The following is a 16,109-nucleotide window of genomic DNA, read 5'->3' as shown; positions in this document are numbered from 1 at the left end:
TCTCTTAAAAAGCTCAACAACACTTTCAACTTTTTTTAGTGGGCCTTTAATGTTTTGAAGTGCAGCTTGTACCACTAAGTTTAATAAGTGAGCAAAACAATCTATGGACCGCCAATTCCTTTTTTGAACTGCGGAAAGAATGTTTTTGGCATTGTCGCTTACAATTGCTCCAACTTTATGGTCGATCTTCCATTTTGAAATTTGGTCCTTTAAAAATGCGCACATATTGTCACTGCTGTGGCTTTGGTTGTATTCAGTACAACCAAGTAAAATGGAGCACAGCTGTGCATTTTCTGTATCAATATAACTTTGATTGTTTATTGATGTCCATGCATCAGTTGTCAGACAAACTGCTGGAGCGTTCTCAATTTTTGTCTTAACTTCTTGCTCTAGCTTGAAAAAAGCTGAGGCAAGAGGTTTTGCCACAAAGTTTTTCTTGTTGGGAGTCTGTATGCAGGGCATAAAAGTGACAAATTTCCCAAACTGAGGTTCCTCAACTAACCGCAATGGGTGATATTCTTTGGCTATCATAGTAATTAGTTGTTGGTCAATTTTTGATTGTTTTTGTTGCGAAAGAGGTCTTTCAGTAAATTAATCCATTTTTGCTGCACTGATCGGGATTGCAGTTGAGACTGAGATTGAAGCGCACGGTGAGAAACACCATTTTCGTTGTTAACATTTATAACCACTGGATTCGGTGGTGCCGAGGCTGTTAATAGCATTGACCACTTTACCTCGAGATGAAGTGGTTGTATAAACCACTTCGGAAATTTTTCTCAAGCTTCGGTATGCTTCCCATATTATTCGCCGTTCCTCTCGAGTGGAAGTATTTTTTGTCCATATCTGAAATTGACTATGCAAATTGAAAATTTTAAATCAAAAATAAACTTAAATATATTTTATTATTAAAAATAACAATTTCCACCAAAAAAAGACACAGTAACATAAGCTGACTTAATTATATGGCCACTGCACAAATCACATAAAATCATATAGAAAAAAAAAGTGTGTTTACAAAGTACTATCGTTGTTGTCATCGAATGACAACAAATAATCCGTTATTAAAAAAACAAGAACAATATTAGTTGATGCAAATGTTTTAAATCTTCTAAAAATGCAGTGACTTAATTAAATGGCCACAAGTGTATGTGTACACGTTTCGAAATGACAATAATTGAACTTAACTACGTTTTGTTAGGCAGTTCCTGATATTTTTTTTTTACTTTCCAACATTTTTTCCTATGACCATACAGTATCATACAGAATTTATACATATGACTACACAGAAAAACTACAAGTTAAAATCGATAATAATTCAACATATTTTGCTAATGTTTTTGCTTCATCGGTTGGTATTATTTTACCATGATTTTCGTATAATTAAACGTCAACCTAATCCCTAAAAGAGAGACTTTCAGTGCGTTAAAACTGATGACGAGTTTTTTGAGTTTCCCGACTCTAAACAAATCGGTGTTTCATTTTATCCGTTCGTTTCTATGATCAAGATAGAGGTGTGTTAAAAGATTCAATCGTTCAGTTCAATGATTCGTTCTTTTCAATCGTTGATTTTTTCAATCATTTTGGTTTCTGTTTCTGTTTCATTTTGGCTGCGAATAAAATGGGGAAATTTCATTCTATTCCAATCGTTCACTTTTTCAATCACTTAGGTTTCTGTTTCATTTTGGTTTGGAATGAAATGGGAAAACTTCCGTTATTGTCTTTCGTCTGGTATTTGGTATTTGGTTTTTGCCTTTTTGGTTGCGATTGTGAATTTGAGATTCAAATTCAAAACTACATAAAATACCTACCTACCTATTGGCTCAGGCAGCAAATTAATGCTTACGAAAATCAAGGGAATTTTATTTTAATTTTACAGGTAGCTTTCTTTTTTCAGCTAAATAGAAAATTTAAATAAGTATAATTTTTTTTAACCTTGTAAAGACAAATTTAATAATGGATCTTAAGAACAAACGCAGTCCAATTTGCATTTCTCTCAAACAACAGAGAAAACGGCCAAATGCCTCTATTGTCAAAAATTTATAAGCATCAGCGGAGGTGCCACCGGAAATCTAAGATCTTCATCTTCTATCAACCAACAACAACAAAATTCTCAACCACCTACTATCGCAATGGAAGTTCCATCCACAGCAACATCCACAACGTCTTTCACTACTCCATTCATAATTGCAACAACAGAACGTCCTTCAACTTCATCCTCATCATGTACAATAACCACATCAACTTCTAATCAAACGCCCCGACTTACAGCACAACGACAACAAACAATTTCCAGCTATACTAAAAAACCCATTTCCTTAAACTATTCAAAACAATTAGACGAACAAATCGTCAAAACTATGGTGAAGCAATACTATCCATTTTGTATGGTTGAAGACCAGGAATTCAAGAAATTTGTTCAAATGCTTAATCCAAGTTACCAGCTCCCTTCAAGGAAAACCGTAAGTAATTCTTTGATACCTAGGCTCTATGAAGAGACAAAAGTAAAGGTACAAGACGCATTAGCTACAGCTTCAGCTGTTTGTGTCACAACAGACGGTCGGACATCCAATACGCAGCAAAGCTATATCGGAATTACGGTCCACTTCATTCAAGAGCAGCAAGACACTTTATCCCTGGAGTCACGTCTCCTAGGATGCATTCCTTATAACGAAAGCCACACCATCACTAACCTGGGAAACATGCTCAGCTCGGAATTGAATAAATGGAACCTGGAAGAAAAAGTGTGTTGTGTTGTGACAGACAATGCTTACAATGTCGTTGGTGCTGTAAAATTTAAAAAGTGGAACCATTTCCCGTGTTTTGCTTATAGCCTTAATTTGGTTGTTGGTGAAGGACTTGCTATTATCGAGTCGAAAATAGTGAAAGTAAAAAATATTGTTGCATTTTTCAAAAAAAGCTCTAAAGCAACAGTCAAACTTGCAAGCATGGAAAGGGAGCTCAATTTGCCAGAACTTAAGCTTAAGCAATACTGCATAACGCGGTGGAATTCTACCTACGAAATGCTCAACAGAATTCTAATTGTTAAATCCGCTGTGCTTGCAGTTCTGGCAATTGAAAATCCTGACCTAAATTGCTTGTCGGCCAGCGACTGGACAATTTTGGAGAGGGCAACAAATATTTTCAAAATTTTTCATGCAATAACGGAACAAATGTCGGCTAAAAAAAATGTCACCATTTCAAAAACGATGCTCATGATCAAAGCGATAAGATCACATTTAAATAAAATGTCTATTGAAAATAATAATGAAATCGACGAAATTAATTTCATTATTAGTACTCTTGTAAATTCCATTAAAAACAGGTTTAAGCAAGTGGATCAATTTGTTGATGACAGAGTGGCACAAGCTACATTTTTGGATCCAAGATTCAAAAAACATCGGTTTTCTAACCTAACAGCCTATGAAAAATGTTTAAAGGACTTGAAGGCTAAGGCGTTATGGTTCCCAACGCAAACACCACCGGCAGATCCAGATACTATTACTGCATCAACTTCAACAAATTCCGAATCATCGTGGCGTCAAAACGATGCAATGATATGGGGAGATTTCGATTCTCATTTGGATTTAATCGTTTCCAACCCAAACCAACATGCTGCAAGTATTTTAGAAATTGATAAGTACATAAATGAAACACCTATTCGACGCAACGATGATCCCCTTAAATGGTGGAAGGAAAGAAAACATATATATCCACGACTCTACAACCTTGCCCTTAAGAGGCTTTGCATTGTTGCAACGAGTGTACCATGCGAGAGAGTTTTTTCAAAAGCAGGTCTTACGATTTCAAATAGGCGTAGCAGCTTAAAGCCCACAAAAGCAGCGCAATGCCTATTTTTAAATTATAACTTGTAGACTTTGTCGAATACCTAATACTTTTTCGTCTTAAAATTTTATAAGACTTACAAATGTACCTTTTATTACTGTACTCGTATTAAGAGTTCAATCGAGTGCAATAACTTCGATTTAAAAAAAAGTTCCTCGTACCTATATCTTACCTTAATAAACATTCCATATATAAATTATAAAGACATCATGTGTTTTATTTCAAATAGAATTATTTTGATCTTGTTAATTTCACTTTATTTGACTTGGTTTCTCAGCGTTTTGCATGTGGCAGTACATTTTTTCGTTACACAAAAATTCAACTGTCATACAGAATAAAACAGACATATGTAAATCTATAAAACTATATTAAACAACAACAAAAACTGCCGCCGCGTCGGCGAAAGCGGAACATTCACGTTGGTTCATAAACAAATTATATTTATTTATATATTTTCACCCGCATTCATAAACAATGGAATAATAATGAGCGTACCTTTACCTTACTTACAAAAATTCATCTCCACTCCATGCGATTGTGGACTGAATTTAAGTGTAAGCGAACCTTAGGAAATTGGAAAATAAGCGAGTGGAACCATATGGAACTTTTACTTTTTGCAGTAGAGTAGGTAAGTAAGGTACTTCATTTTCATTCAGTTTCGGTCAGTCGGTCTTTACTTTAGAACGATTAGTATTGAAATAATTGATTGATTGTTTCAAAGCTATGTTTACTTCCCATTTTATATCATTTTATTTGAATGAGAATAAGTTGAATGAACGAAACATATTTCTTTTCTTTTCCATTTCCTTTAAAACGAAAGACAGCTGGATGAAACGATTGACATTGAGAACGATTGATTTGGTTTACTACGATTGCAATCACTCAATCTTTTTGATGAACGGGTCATAAAGACCGAATCAATCAAGATTGACACAGGTCTAGATCAAGATTGACAATGAAATTACTTTGTACTGTAGCAATTGATTGTGACTAGCTATCCTCGTCATTTACGACCTTTGAAAACAAATAAGACATAAATTACAATTATCAAGAGCAAATTTTACAAGTAAATTTAATTCGGATTTCCTCCAACGAAAAAGTGTTTCTCGAAAACGAGCCCGCAATCCCATTGGCTTGATAGCGTCTTGAATCTCGTCATTCGACAGAAATCTTAAGCTTTTATAATTTTATTTCAGCATCTACAAAAGAAAATAATTGTTGTTGAAAATAAATAAAAGGGATGCGTTATTTACAAGAATCCAATACAAACTGCGTTTCAACGTCAAAAAAATAATTATTTTTTGCGATCATCACAAATATGTAACATTTATATCCTTTGGTATCGAGGTTGAGCCAAGAGGAAATCGACTTAGAACCACCCAATATTTTTTCTTAATCTAAATCTAAATCACAACCCCTAAGAAAACTATTAACCGCACAAAAAAAAAAAAAACAAAAATAGTAAACACGATCAAATTATGAAAAATACTGTCATGCAAATAGAATTCGAAATTCATGTTTGAAATTTCTCAAGTTGTGCCTCGTAAATCGATATATTCCGCTTCACTTATATTGACTATATCACACATAATTATATTTATTTCACTTTACACAAAAGCTTATAAATTGAAGTTACTTCAGTCACTACACAAACGGAAATGATTTAAACTTTCGAACTGTAAGCTAATTCTTGGTACAAAAATAATTAAAACACGTCCGTTTCATCTGCTTGTTCACAATCGAATGTTTTATTTCACCTCTCAATATCCCTACCTAACCCGCAGTCTCTTTCTGTATATATTTTTTTTCAAAAATACTCTATTTACCAAGATCGGAATCTTTCGTACGTTTCACTCTCCCAAACCCGTTTGTTTACATTGTAGTATTTGTAATTTTGACAATTAGTCCATGAATAAATGTGAAAACAAAAAAAAACGATGCCGTGGGCTAGCGGCACTTTGCAAAGCAAAAACAAAATGGGGTGGTTAATAAGTTTGTTTTCAGATTTTTCTTTTTACTTTTTTCGATGAAAAACTCAGTTTTAAGCTTTATTTTAGCAGTAATTTTGTTGATAGCGAACCAATGTAATTTTTTTCTTGAAAAAAGCATGTTCAACACCAGTTAAATATAATTTATTCACTCATTTACAGCAATCACTACGAAATTGTTCAAATTTCATAACTAACTTCGGATTATTGTATCAAAAATGCGTTCGAAGAACCATCAAGTTAAGGGTGCGAACGCAATTTATTGAACTCAAATTTTGTTTGCAAGTAATTAAAATCTGTATCAATTTAATTAATTCAAGTATATTTATAGTTTGTTTTTGATGATTTAAGCTTGCAACTATTTTTAAATTCCATTTTGATTAATAAATATTAAATTTAAAAAAAGAGTTTTAATCGAAAAACACCTCATCTATAACAATCTTGATTGATGGAAGCATACATGTATTTGCATAGAAGAAAGTATACATAAACAATAGTTTTCAGATATAAAGCGGAGGTTAGCTTAGAAAATTATTTTTGAGAAAGCCATAATATTTAAGGTATTTAATATAATAAAATGTAAGGTATTTATTGAACTCATTTAGTTGGTATTGTGTTTAACCATATTGCCTATTTTTTTCCTTAAAAATGCTTTACAGAAAGCATCTTATTTTTAAAACATGGTTCCCTCAAATTTGTATTGAAAAATCAAACTACAAACAAAATTCTAACTCTAACATAGTCCCTCAAAAAGAAATTTTCAGAAATATTCCTGCAACAAACAAAACTAAAATTTGGTCGTGCAATTATCGAACTGCTTAAATGATGAAAATACTAATTTAATTGAAAAATCTAAACTAGCTAAAGTTGGCAATGGAACTTTACAAGTAGCACTGTCTGTGCAAAGAAATTTTGAGGCATCCGCCTATTGTTTCCCCCTGAACTTCTAACGTCACCAAAAAAATGTTCTAAGCCAACTACACCTGAAAAAATTGTCTGTTTTGTCGTTTTACAAAGTATTGTGTTACACTTTTGTCCATTTCCAATTATACTTAACCAGTTCCAGCTCATATTGCGTTCGCAAATAATTTAAGTAAATAAAAACCAGCACTAATAAATTATTAAATATGTATTTGGTCAATCTTATTTTATATACATTAACAACATTTATTTGGATTGAAATTAAAGAGCTCCACAAATCTTCCAATTTAAGACCATGTCAGCACTTCAGATTCTGTTGGTTAGGATTGTTTAGTTTTTGAACGAGGCCATAAAACATTCTTAATAAAGCAATTAGATGTGCCTGCAGACTATAATGAAGCATTTTGATGGGCCGGAACACTAAATGTGAGAATGTGTTTGGTTTTTGCATCATTTTACGTACACTTTCTCACATTTAGTGTGTACTTAGCTTGCAGGCAAACCGAAATGTCAGTTTGAGATTCCGATCTTGGTAATGGAGTATTTTTGTTTTTTTTTTTATTTCTTTTTCTCTCTTTCGTTTAGTTTTGGAAGTATTGCCATGCCACAGAACCTAAATATTCATTGGTTTTAAAATAACGGGATTTTTTAAAAATTTGTAGAATTCAACTATTAACAATAATACTTCTACATGATTTCCTTTTAAATTCTTGAGGTTGCATTTTGTTTTATGAGGAATTTAAATTGAATGATTAGTTTTCAACGTTGATTTACAAATGACGATAGATACAGGGTGAACCAACTAAGGCCAACTTGTTATACATTAATGGAAAGATAATTTTATTAAGTCTTAAAACGATATTCAAAAATGGAATTAAAGAAAATTAAGGAAAGGGAAAATATTAATTGAATTGCTTATAATTTGCAAAATGTTGTTGAAGTCTTATAAGAGTACTTATCATAATATGAAACAACCCATATTTGTGTGAAATAAATGGAGTTCCAGTTTTTTGCAACTTATTCCGATGAATAATAAAGAATAGCGTTATTTTAATGAGCCATGTTGTTTTTACATGAAAAACGCTTTTTTAACATGAAGTGCTTTTAAAAGGGAGAACATATGTCAATAGTTTTATTTTAATACTATTTCCATATTACATTTTCTTCATTCATATTATTTTAACATGCTCCTTCACATGAATCAGTTTTTATATGAAGCCTTGAGTTCCTTAAGAACTAAAATCATGTAAAATCAAAATGAAAAACGTTTGTTTATAGTGTAACGATGCTGGTTATAGTAGGTACATGAAAAATGTTTGCTTTGACATGAAGCACTCTTAATTTAATCTTCAAAAAAACTTAAAAGTTAAAACAAAGTGAGAACGATTAGATTTAATATAAAAACTTGTTAACATGTATTACAATCTTAGATTAAGAGGTTTTGCCTTAAATTAATATTTTGAAATATTGAAATAAGATGAATGCGTGTTAAAGCGAAATCGAATGATTGAATAATTCATCTTTTTATCGAAGTCAATAATTTGTCATGTTTATTTTACAAAAACTTTTTTGTCTGTGTACAGTATTTTAAAATATATGATAGGATAGTGGCGTACGGATTAGGGGTATTGAGGCACATGTTTCCTTTAAAATATTAAAATGGAGAGATTAACACCATCACCAGGTTACTATCATTATTCTTGTTTTTCTTTATATGTTTGGGCCATTAATAAGTTAGGACATCATCTGAGTTTCTTCGATGAACAATGAGGGGTTTGGTTATCGGATTTCTATTTAATGGAAGTTCTGATGTCCTCACTTTCGCATACGTTGACATTATTTAAATCAAGAGTTATTTGAGTTGTCAGTGAACCTTTGTTAGTGAAGGTTGCCCCTGTGTTGTGCGTCTCCGTTCTGTCTGTGCTCGTTTTTTTATAACTGTATTGTTTGTTAATAGTGTCGTGTAGCAGTTTACTTTTTATCCTCAACTTAATTACAATTATACATATACACAAAAAGTGTAATAAACAATAATTTACCACAACAAAAATCACACATAAATTAACAAGTGCTTCCAAAAAAACATTAGTGCATCCCCAAAAAAAAACAACAACAAATAAAACACCAATAACAAAATCCGATCTTGCTGATTTTTGTATTCATGGGTACAGCTTGGTGACTTTATTCTTTTCCCACAATGGCCTCGTCATATACATTAGGAATGATGTTACTTATCAGCTCTTACCAATATATGGTCTCTTCACCAATTCCTTTTTTAATTATATGTGGTTTAAATTCTCCGTCAGTAAGCAAATCATTCACTACTGCTTACTTTATCGAAGCCCAAATTTAGACAGATTATCAACTCCTCGTGAACTTGATGCTTTGTCTGATTACATCCAAAGAAGTGTTTGGTCCTATCCTCGCACTGAAATCGTTGTTACGGGCGATTTCAATGTACACAATTCTTCATGGCTTCAACATTCAGGCCAGACAACACTTGATGGAGTGTGTGCAGAAATCTTTGCTGAGTTGAACCACCTATCTCGTCTAGTCAACGATCCCACCCGAATATCTCACGTTGAAGGTCGAGCAAGAACACTATTGATTTGTTTCTTACCTCTGACCCTGATAAGTACACTATTAGTGTTCTTTCTCCTCTAGGCACATCTGACCATTGTGTTATATCATCGAATTTCTCGTGTCAAAACTGTTCAGTTAAAAAAAGAGCTCCTAAGAGAACCGTTAGGAAATACTATAAAGGCAACTGGGACGGTCTCAATACTCCTCGTGAACTTGATGCTTTGTCTGATTACATCCAAAGAAGTGTTTGGTCCTATCCTCGCACTGAAATCGTTGTTACGGGCGATTTCAATGTACACAATTCTTCATGGCTTCAACATTCAGGCCAGACAACACTTGATGGAGTGTGTGCAGAAATCTTTGCTGAGTTGAACCACCTATCTCGTCTAGTGAACGATCCCACCCGAATATCTCACGTTAAAGGTCGAGCAAGAACACTATTGATTTGTTTCTTACCTCTGACCCTGATAAGTACACTATTTGTGTTCTTTCTCCTCTAGGCACATCTGACCATTGTGTTATATCATCGAATTTCTCGTGTCAAAACTGTTCAGTTAAAAAAAGAGCTGATAAGAGAACCGTTAGGAAATACTATAAAGGCAACTGGGACGGTCTCAATACTTCAGGATCTTTAACTGGTCACTATGCTTCCTCAATAGTGACGTTGACATCAGCGCTGATATGATCACAAGTTTGATTCTCCTGGGAATGAACTTTTATCTCGAATAGGGTTAAAAGTATCAGACCCAAGGAAAACGCTTGGTTTGATGCGAGCTGTAAGGAGGTTATTAGGTTGAAAGATGTTAGTTTCCGTTGCTATAAAGCCAACCGTAGTGAGCAAAGCCGGAATAAGTTCAACCAAGCCAGGAAAGCCTGCAACGCCCGTATTCGCCAGACCAAATTTTTACATGACCAAAAATTACGGCGCTTCGCAACTATGAAAGCTTTTACGTTTCCAGGAAGTCACCCCGACGCACAACCTCCAACCTGGAGGGCCAGATCCTAAGTATAACTCCAAGGATGAGTAGCCGGATAAAACCGGCTCTGCCGTAATATGTGAACGTCTAAAGCCCATCGTCAACAACCTGATAGGTCCTTATCATTGTCGTTTTAGACCAGGAAAGTCCACAGTTGATCAAATATTCATATTACGGCAGATCCTAGAAAAAACTCAAGAACACCAAATCGACACCCACCATCTTTTCATCGATTTCAAGGCGGCATATGACAGCATCTACAGGGACGAGCTGTATAGAACCATGTCTAGTTTTGGCATCCCTGCCAAACTCGTCCGTTTGTGCAGGATGACCATGGAGAATTCACGCTGCTCCATAAAGGTTGGAAACAACTTAACAGAACCTTTTGATGTCAAAAAAGGCTTTAGACAAGGTGATGAGCTGTCATGCGATTTTTTTAACATCGTGCTGTCTGTCTGTCCAATTATTGGCATATGCTAATGACATTGACATAATCGGAAGAACTCAGCGTGATGTCAATGGGGCTTTTGTGAGTATTGAGGCAGAGGCGGAAAAATGGGTTTAACGGTTAATGAGGGCAAAACAAAGTACATGCTGTCGTCTAGAAAGGACATACAACACCGACGTTTTGGTCAAAACGTCACAATCGACAGACGTAACTTTGAGGTAGTCAAGGACTTCGTCTACCTACCTAGGCTCCGCTGTAAACGCAGAAAACAACACCAGCGCTGAGGTCAAACGCAGAATAACTCTTGCTAACCGCTGTTTCTTTGGACTAAGAAAGCAATTGAGTGGTAAAGTCCTCTCTCTCGAGGGACCAAAGTGTTGCTATATAAGACCCTTATCATCCCCGTCCTGCTATACGGTGCAGAAGCATATACCATGACAAAAGCGGATGAAAGCACCTTGGGTCGCTTCGAGAGAAAAGTTCTTCGTGTGATCTACGGTCCCGTATGCATCGAAGGGAGTGGAGGAGGAGATGGAACGACGAACTGTACGGGCTGTACAGCAACGTAGACTTAGCCAGAAGAGTAAAACTCCAACGACTAAGATGGCTGGGTCACGTAGAGCGCATGGAAACCAATGCTCCGGCACGAAAAGTCTTCGAATCCGCACCCACAGGATAGCGCAGTAGAGGAAGACCGCGGATCAGGTGGGGTTCACAAGTGGAAGGTGACCTCACCCAACTTGGAGCGGGAAACTGGAGACATCTAGCTAGGGACTGAGCTAGATGGAGAAGTTTGTTGGGTGAGGCCCTAGTTCACACAGGACTGTAGCGCCACCCTGAGTAAGTAAAAATTACGGCAAAAATACTGCAATGTCCCAAAGGCAGTACGAATGTTTGGTCAAAAAACATGAGAAATTCTTCCTCTTCATCGGTTCTTACGCTCGTTGTCAATGACAATCCTTTTGTTAGTTCTTCAGATAAAGCTAATCTTTTTTCAAGGCAGTCCGCTGCCAATTCAAGGCTGCCAGAAAGTGTTATGACTCCGCCTGTACTTGAGCGAGTTATTGATTCTATGGGACCAATCTTTTTTCGCACTCGTACTGTGGCAAGAGTCCTAAGAGATCTGAACACACATAAATCCGCTGGTCCCGATGGTATCCCCGCTATTGTTCTGAAGAGTAATTCTTTAACGCTGGCAAAACCACTGCGTAAGCTTTTTCATCTGTCCTACTCCTCAGGCCTCGTTCCGAGCCGATGGAAAACTGCATTTGTCCAGCCCATCCCCAAAAAAGAAGAATCTTCCTCACCCTCTAATTACCGACCGATTGCACTTGTTCATGAAAACGCTGATTAATTATCGGCTCAAGAAATATCTTGAAGATCGAAAGCTTCTTAATGACCGGTAGTACAGCTTTCGAAGCAATAGGTCCACTGCTGATCTCATGGTTCATCTCACCGAACAGTGGAGCAAATCTTTACATCGCTTTGGAGAAAGTAAGATTATTGCACTTGATATTTCAACAGCATAGGTTTGGCATCAAGCTCTCTTATCGAAAATGCGTGCTTCGGTTTTCTTGAATCCCTTCTTCATTGAATTAGTAATTACCTTTCGAATCGTTCAATACAAGTAGTATTGGATGGATTCAAGTCTGAAAACCATAAAAGAAATGCTTGTGTGCCCCAGGGCTCTGTTCTATCTCCAACACTCTTTCTCATTTTTATTAATAATCTCGTGTCTGCAACTCCTAATATAATACATTGTTTTGCTGAAGATAGTACTCTTAGCTTTTCATATTCGTTTTCTGACTCACATCCCTCGTTTTCGGATGTGGAACTGCAACGACAAAATATGATAAGCTCATTAAATTCCGACCTAAACAGCATTGCACAATGGGGAATAAGAAACTGCGTGGAGTTTAATGCTTCGAATTGCGTCTTCTATCGTTAAAGCGAATCGTCTTGTATCGTTAAAGCGAAATATAGCCCCCTTGCCATTATCTATAAATGTTACTTGCAGCGAGGATACTGAACATCTCAATATTCTCGATATGTGTATCACCAACCACCTTTTGTGGAACGATCACATACGCGATGTCACCAAAAATGCCGCAAGGTGTTTGCTTTTCCTTAGGCGATGCAAGAAATATTTCACCTCTTCTGATCTGGCTGTTATCTACAAGACTTACATACTTCCAAAGCTTGATTATACCTCCCATCTCTTGGCTGGTGCTCCGGCAACTTACCTAAGCGTCTTGGATAGTATTGAACGTAGATTATTTAAATTGATAAATGATAATATCATCATAAGTTCATTTACTTCGCTTGAATATCGTCGTAGGGTCTCTTATCTGACCCTTTTGTACCGTTATTTTAACGGCTTATGCTCTAGTGAAATAGCCAATTGCATTACTCCCCTTAAACAGTTCAACCGTAATACTCGCGCTTCTAGGAATGCTCATCAGTATACTCTCGAGCCCAATTTCGGTCGTACTGTCGAATACAGAGATTCGTTCTTTAGCCGTACTACGCGAATGTGGAATTCCTTACCCCAGTTTCTTTCTTAGTCATTGCAACTCCTTTTAAACCCTCTCTCCTCTTCCTAGTGCTCACACTGTGCCTCTGCATAATAAGGGTAGTACTTTTTTTTATAGACAACGACTGCAAAATTTGCATATCAAAGAAATTTTTAACAGAGACCACTGCATAACAGAAAATAACATAATGTTAAATTATGTTAAGCTCTGCAATTCAACATTATTTTAAAATAAAATGTCTGTAAACAACATTTAAGCGCATGCGCTCTAAAATCCTCCCCTTTTCGTTTAAAATAAGGACTTTTTCGGATATCGGAGAAAATTGTTTAGAAGATGAATTTCATAATATTTGTTATCGTTCACTCGTAGCTCAGTTCATTATGTGACGTAAACCAACGTAGTTTCAATTCTGGTGATATTTTTAATCAGCTGTGGCGCCACGAAAGCAAATATCTCGTCAACTCTTCCATTATGACGTATTGTCTAGACTAAGTGTCTTTATGTATTTTATTTTATTGACTTTTTCACATATTTACTTGCTAATCGAATGCTAACCACCATGCCTGCAAAAAGAAGACACATTAGGTGTTCCTTCAAAAAATATTCCTGTGTGACGGAAATGTTCTTAGCGCCATGTAAGATTGTAGGTTTAGATAGAGAACTGGGAAGTTGAACTTTTTTTGGGGTATTCTGATGATAATGTATTTTTAATTTACACACACTTGATACAAAATCGAATTAATGAAAAAAAATTGAACTTCTTGATAAAGAGTTCATTTCAAACCTATTTAGAAAGAATCAATGAGGCATTAAACATACCTCAAAATTTATTCATCTTAACCCTCTAATGACTTATTTTTTGATTTGGTTCAAAAAATCTGTATTTACAAATATGGATGCGATAAGAACGAATCTGAAATTAGTTTTTCAAAAAATCAAGTTTTTACCTTTTACAGGTGAAAATATTAACATGAAAAAAAAAACACACAGGTGAAGTTATGAAAATTATAATTTATTGAGTGAATTAAGCTGAAAATTAAAGTAAGAAAAAAAGAAAAGTTACTGAACAATGTGTGTATAGTTGGATATTATCTTAACGTTGATGAAAGTAAAAAAAACACGACTTTGTGGTTGAATTGGGGAGATTCAATTTGCATTTGGTGCAATATGCCTGCGTTTCTAACTTACACTCCGGAAATTTGCAAGCCTTTTTGCCCTTTCGGTCATGAAATACGCACCAATGACCCACGTTGTCATAACGAACCTCTGGGGTAGGGAAATAAGACTTCTTTGGCTTGAGGGGTTGTGCTACTGGTGATGACGTTGGACGACCTCTTGGTTTTTTCGTTTCATTTGAAACCATGCACAAAGATTCAGCAACTTCAGAGCGAAAGTTTGGCAATTCGATTTTTACTCCATTGATAAAGGATGTAAGAATTTACCATCGCCATATCTAACAGTTGGAAAAAGATGCGGTTCGTCCATTTTCGGGTTTTCATGTGAATATGATACCGACCGAGAAGACCATCCATGAGATCGACACCGCACATCTGTCAATTGTATTCTTTTATTATAAATGGGCAGTCAACTTCTATTTGTTGCTTATTTTTTCCATCCAATCGCGAAGATTTGGAGGGTGGTGGAATAAGCTCTTGAGAAAGAAATGGTTTTACAGCAACATAAGTCGAAAGTAGTCGAACACTTTTGTTGTCCAACCACAAAACGCTGCTTATATTTATGCCGTAGGGCGACATATTCCTCAGAGTACCCTCGCTCTACTTTTCGCTTCGTCAACTCAGCATCGCTCGACAATTTGATGTTTTGCACTAGATTTGAGCGCACAGTGCCACGGCTTCTACGTCAGCAAACGACGTGTAAAAATTATCAGAATATACAATATGGTTCACGTTGTCTGGAATTTTGCTAGACAAACGAACAACGACTTTTGACAAGGCTCCGAGACCTGGAGCATTTTCTGGTACCACATTGTCTCCTGCACCAGAATAAATTTCAAAAGAATATGAAAAGCCCATATGGTCACATAAAACAAACAGCTTGGTTTCCCACTTATGTGGTTTGGCTGGCATATATTGCCGTGCAGGGTTGCCACCCATTTTCGTAGCACACATCTGTTCGTCTACACATAGACGATGAAGCATCGGAACAGACCCAAAGCCTTCGTTGAAATGGGTTATCTATTAGTGGTCGAACTTGATGCACCTTGTCGTATCCAGGCTGGCCATTCGGGATCATAGTCGAATTGTCATTGAAATGCAAGAACTGGCGAATTTGTTCGAATCTTATTCGTGACATTGTGGATCGGATTGCTTCCAGCGAATATCTTCCCCAGTAAGAACAAACATTTGGATAGCGATATACAGACGTAAAGAACATGATTCCAATAAACTGTCGAACCTCTTGTATACATTGGTAACAAATCTGGTTTCAATTTTCTGCTAGCACGTATACAAACTCATTTTTTCATCAACTAGATATTGCATGAATTCATCTGTCACAAAGTAATGAAAGAAATCAAATGGTGTTTTCAAGGCTTTTACTTCCTGGGGCAGCTCTTTTTTCTCCACGAAAAACGACTTCATTTACATGCAGCTGCATATTTTTTTTTCCACAACATGGACACCAACGAATTTGCCTGTATTCGAATGATCTGGCCCACCTTCCTCTTCTTATAATTCGTTGTCATTCAAGTCGCGTTTACATTTTCTATAACGTGAAGGGGTAACATTAGGCTCAGATATGATAGCGGGATTTGTTGCGGCATTAGATCTGGCGTTTAATTCGAAAGCAACAAAAG

General features: G+C 35.9%; 1 protein-coding gene across 1 annotated transcript; it reads left to right on the top strand.

Moving 5' to 3' along the window:
* The first annotated feature begins 2,123 nt into the window (after positions 1-2,123).
* On the top strand, positions 2,124-3,872 carry LOC129941656 (E3 SUMO-protein ligase ZBED1-like). Its single transcript, XM_056050349.1, has 2 exons — positions 2,124-3,277; positions 3,323-3,872. Exons 1-2 carry the CDS (start codon positions 2,130-2,132, stop codon positions 3,870-3,872), a joined length of 1,698 nt encoding a protein of 565 aa, XP_055906324.1. The 5' UTR covers positions 2,124-2,129.
* Positions 3,873-16,109: the final 12,237 nt, after the last annotated feature.

Source organism: Eupeodes corollae, chromosome 1 (assembly GCF_945859685.1).
Source record: "Eupeodes corollae chromosome 1, idEupCoro1.1, whole genome shotgun sequence".
Lineage (NCBI taxonomy): Eukaryota > Metazoa > Arthropoda > Insecta > Diptera > Syrphidae > Eupeodes > Eupeodes corollae.
The sequence above is the reverse complement of the archived record's forward strand: the minus strand, read 5'-3'. Positions and strand labels throughout refer to the sequence as shown.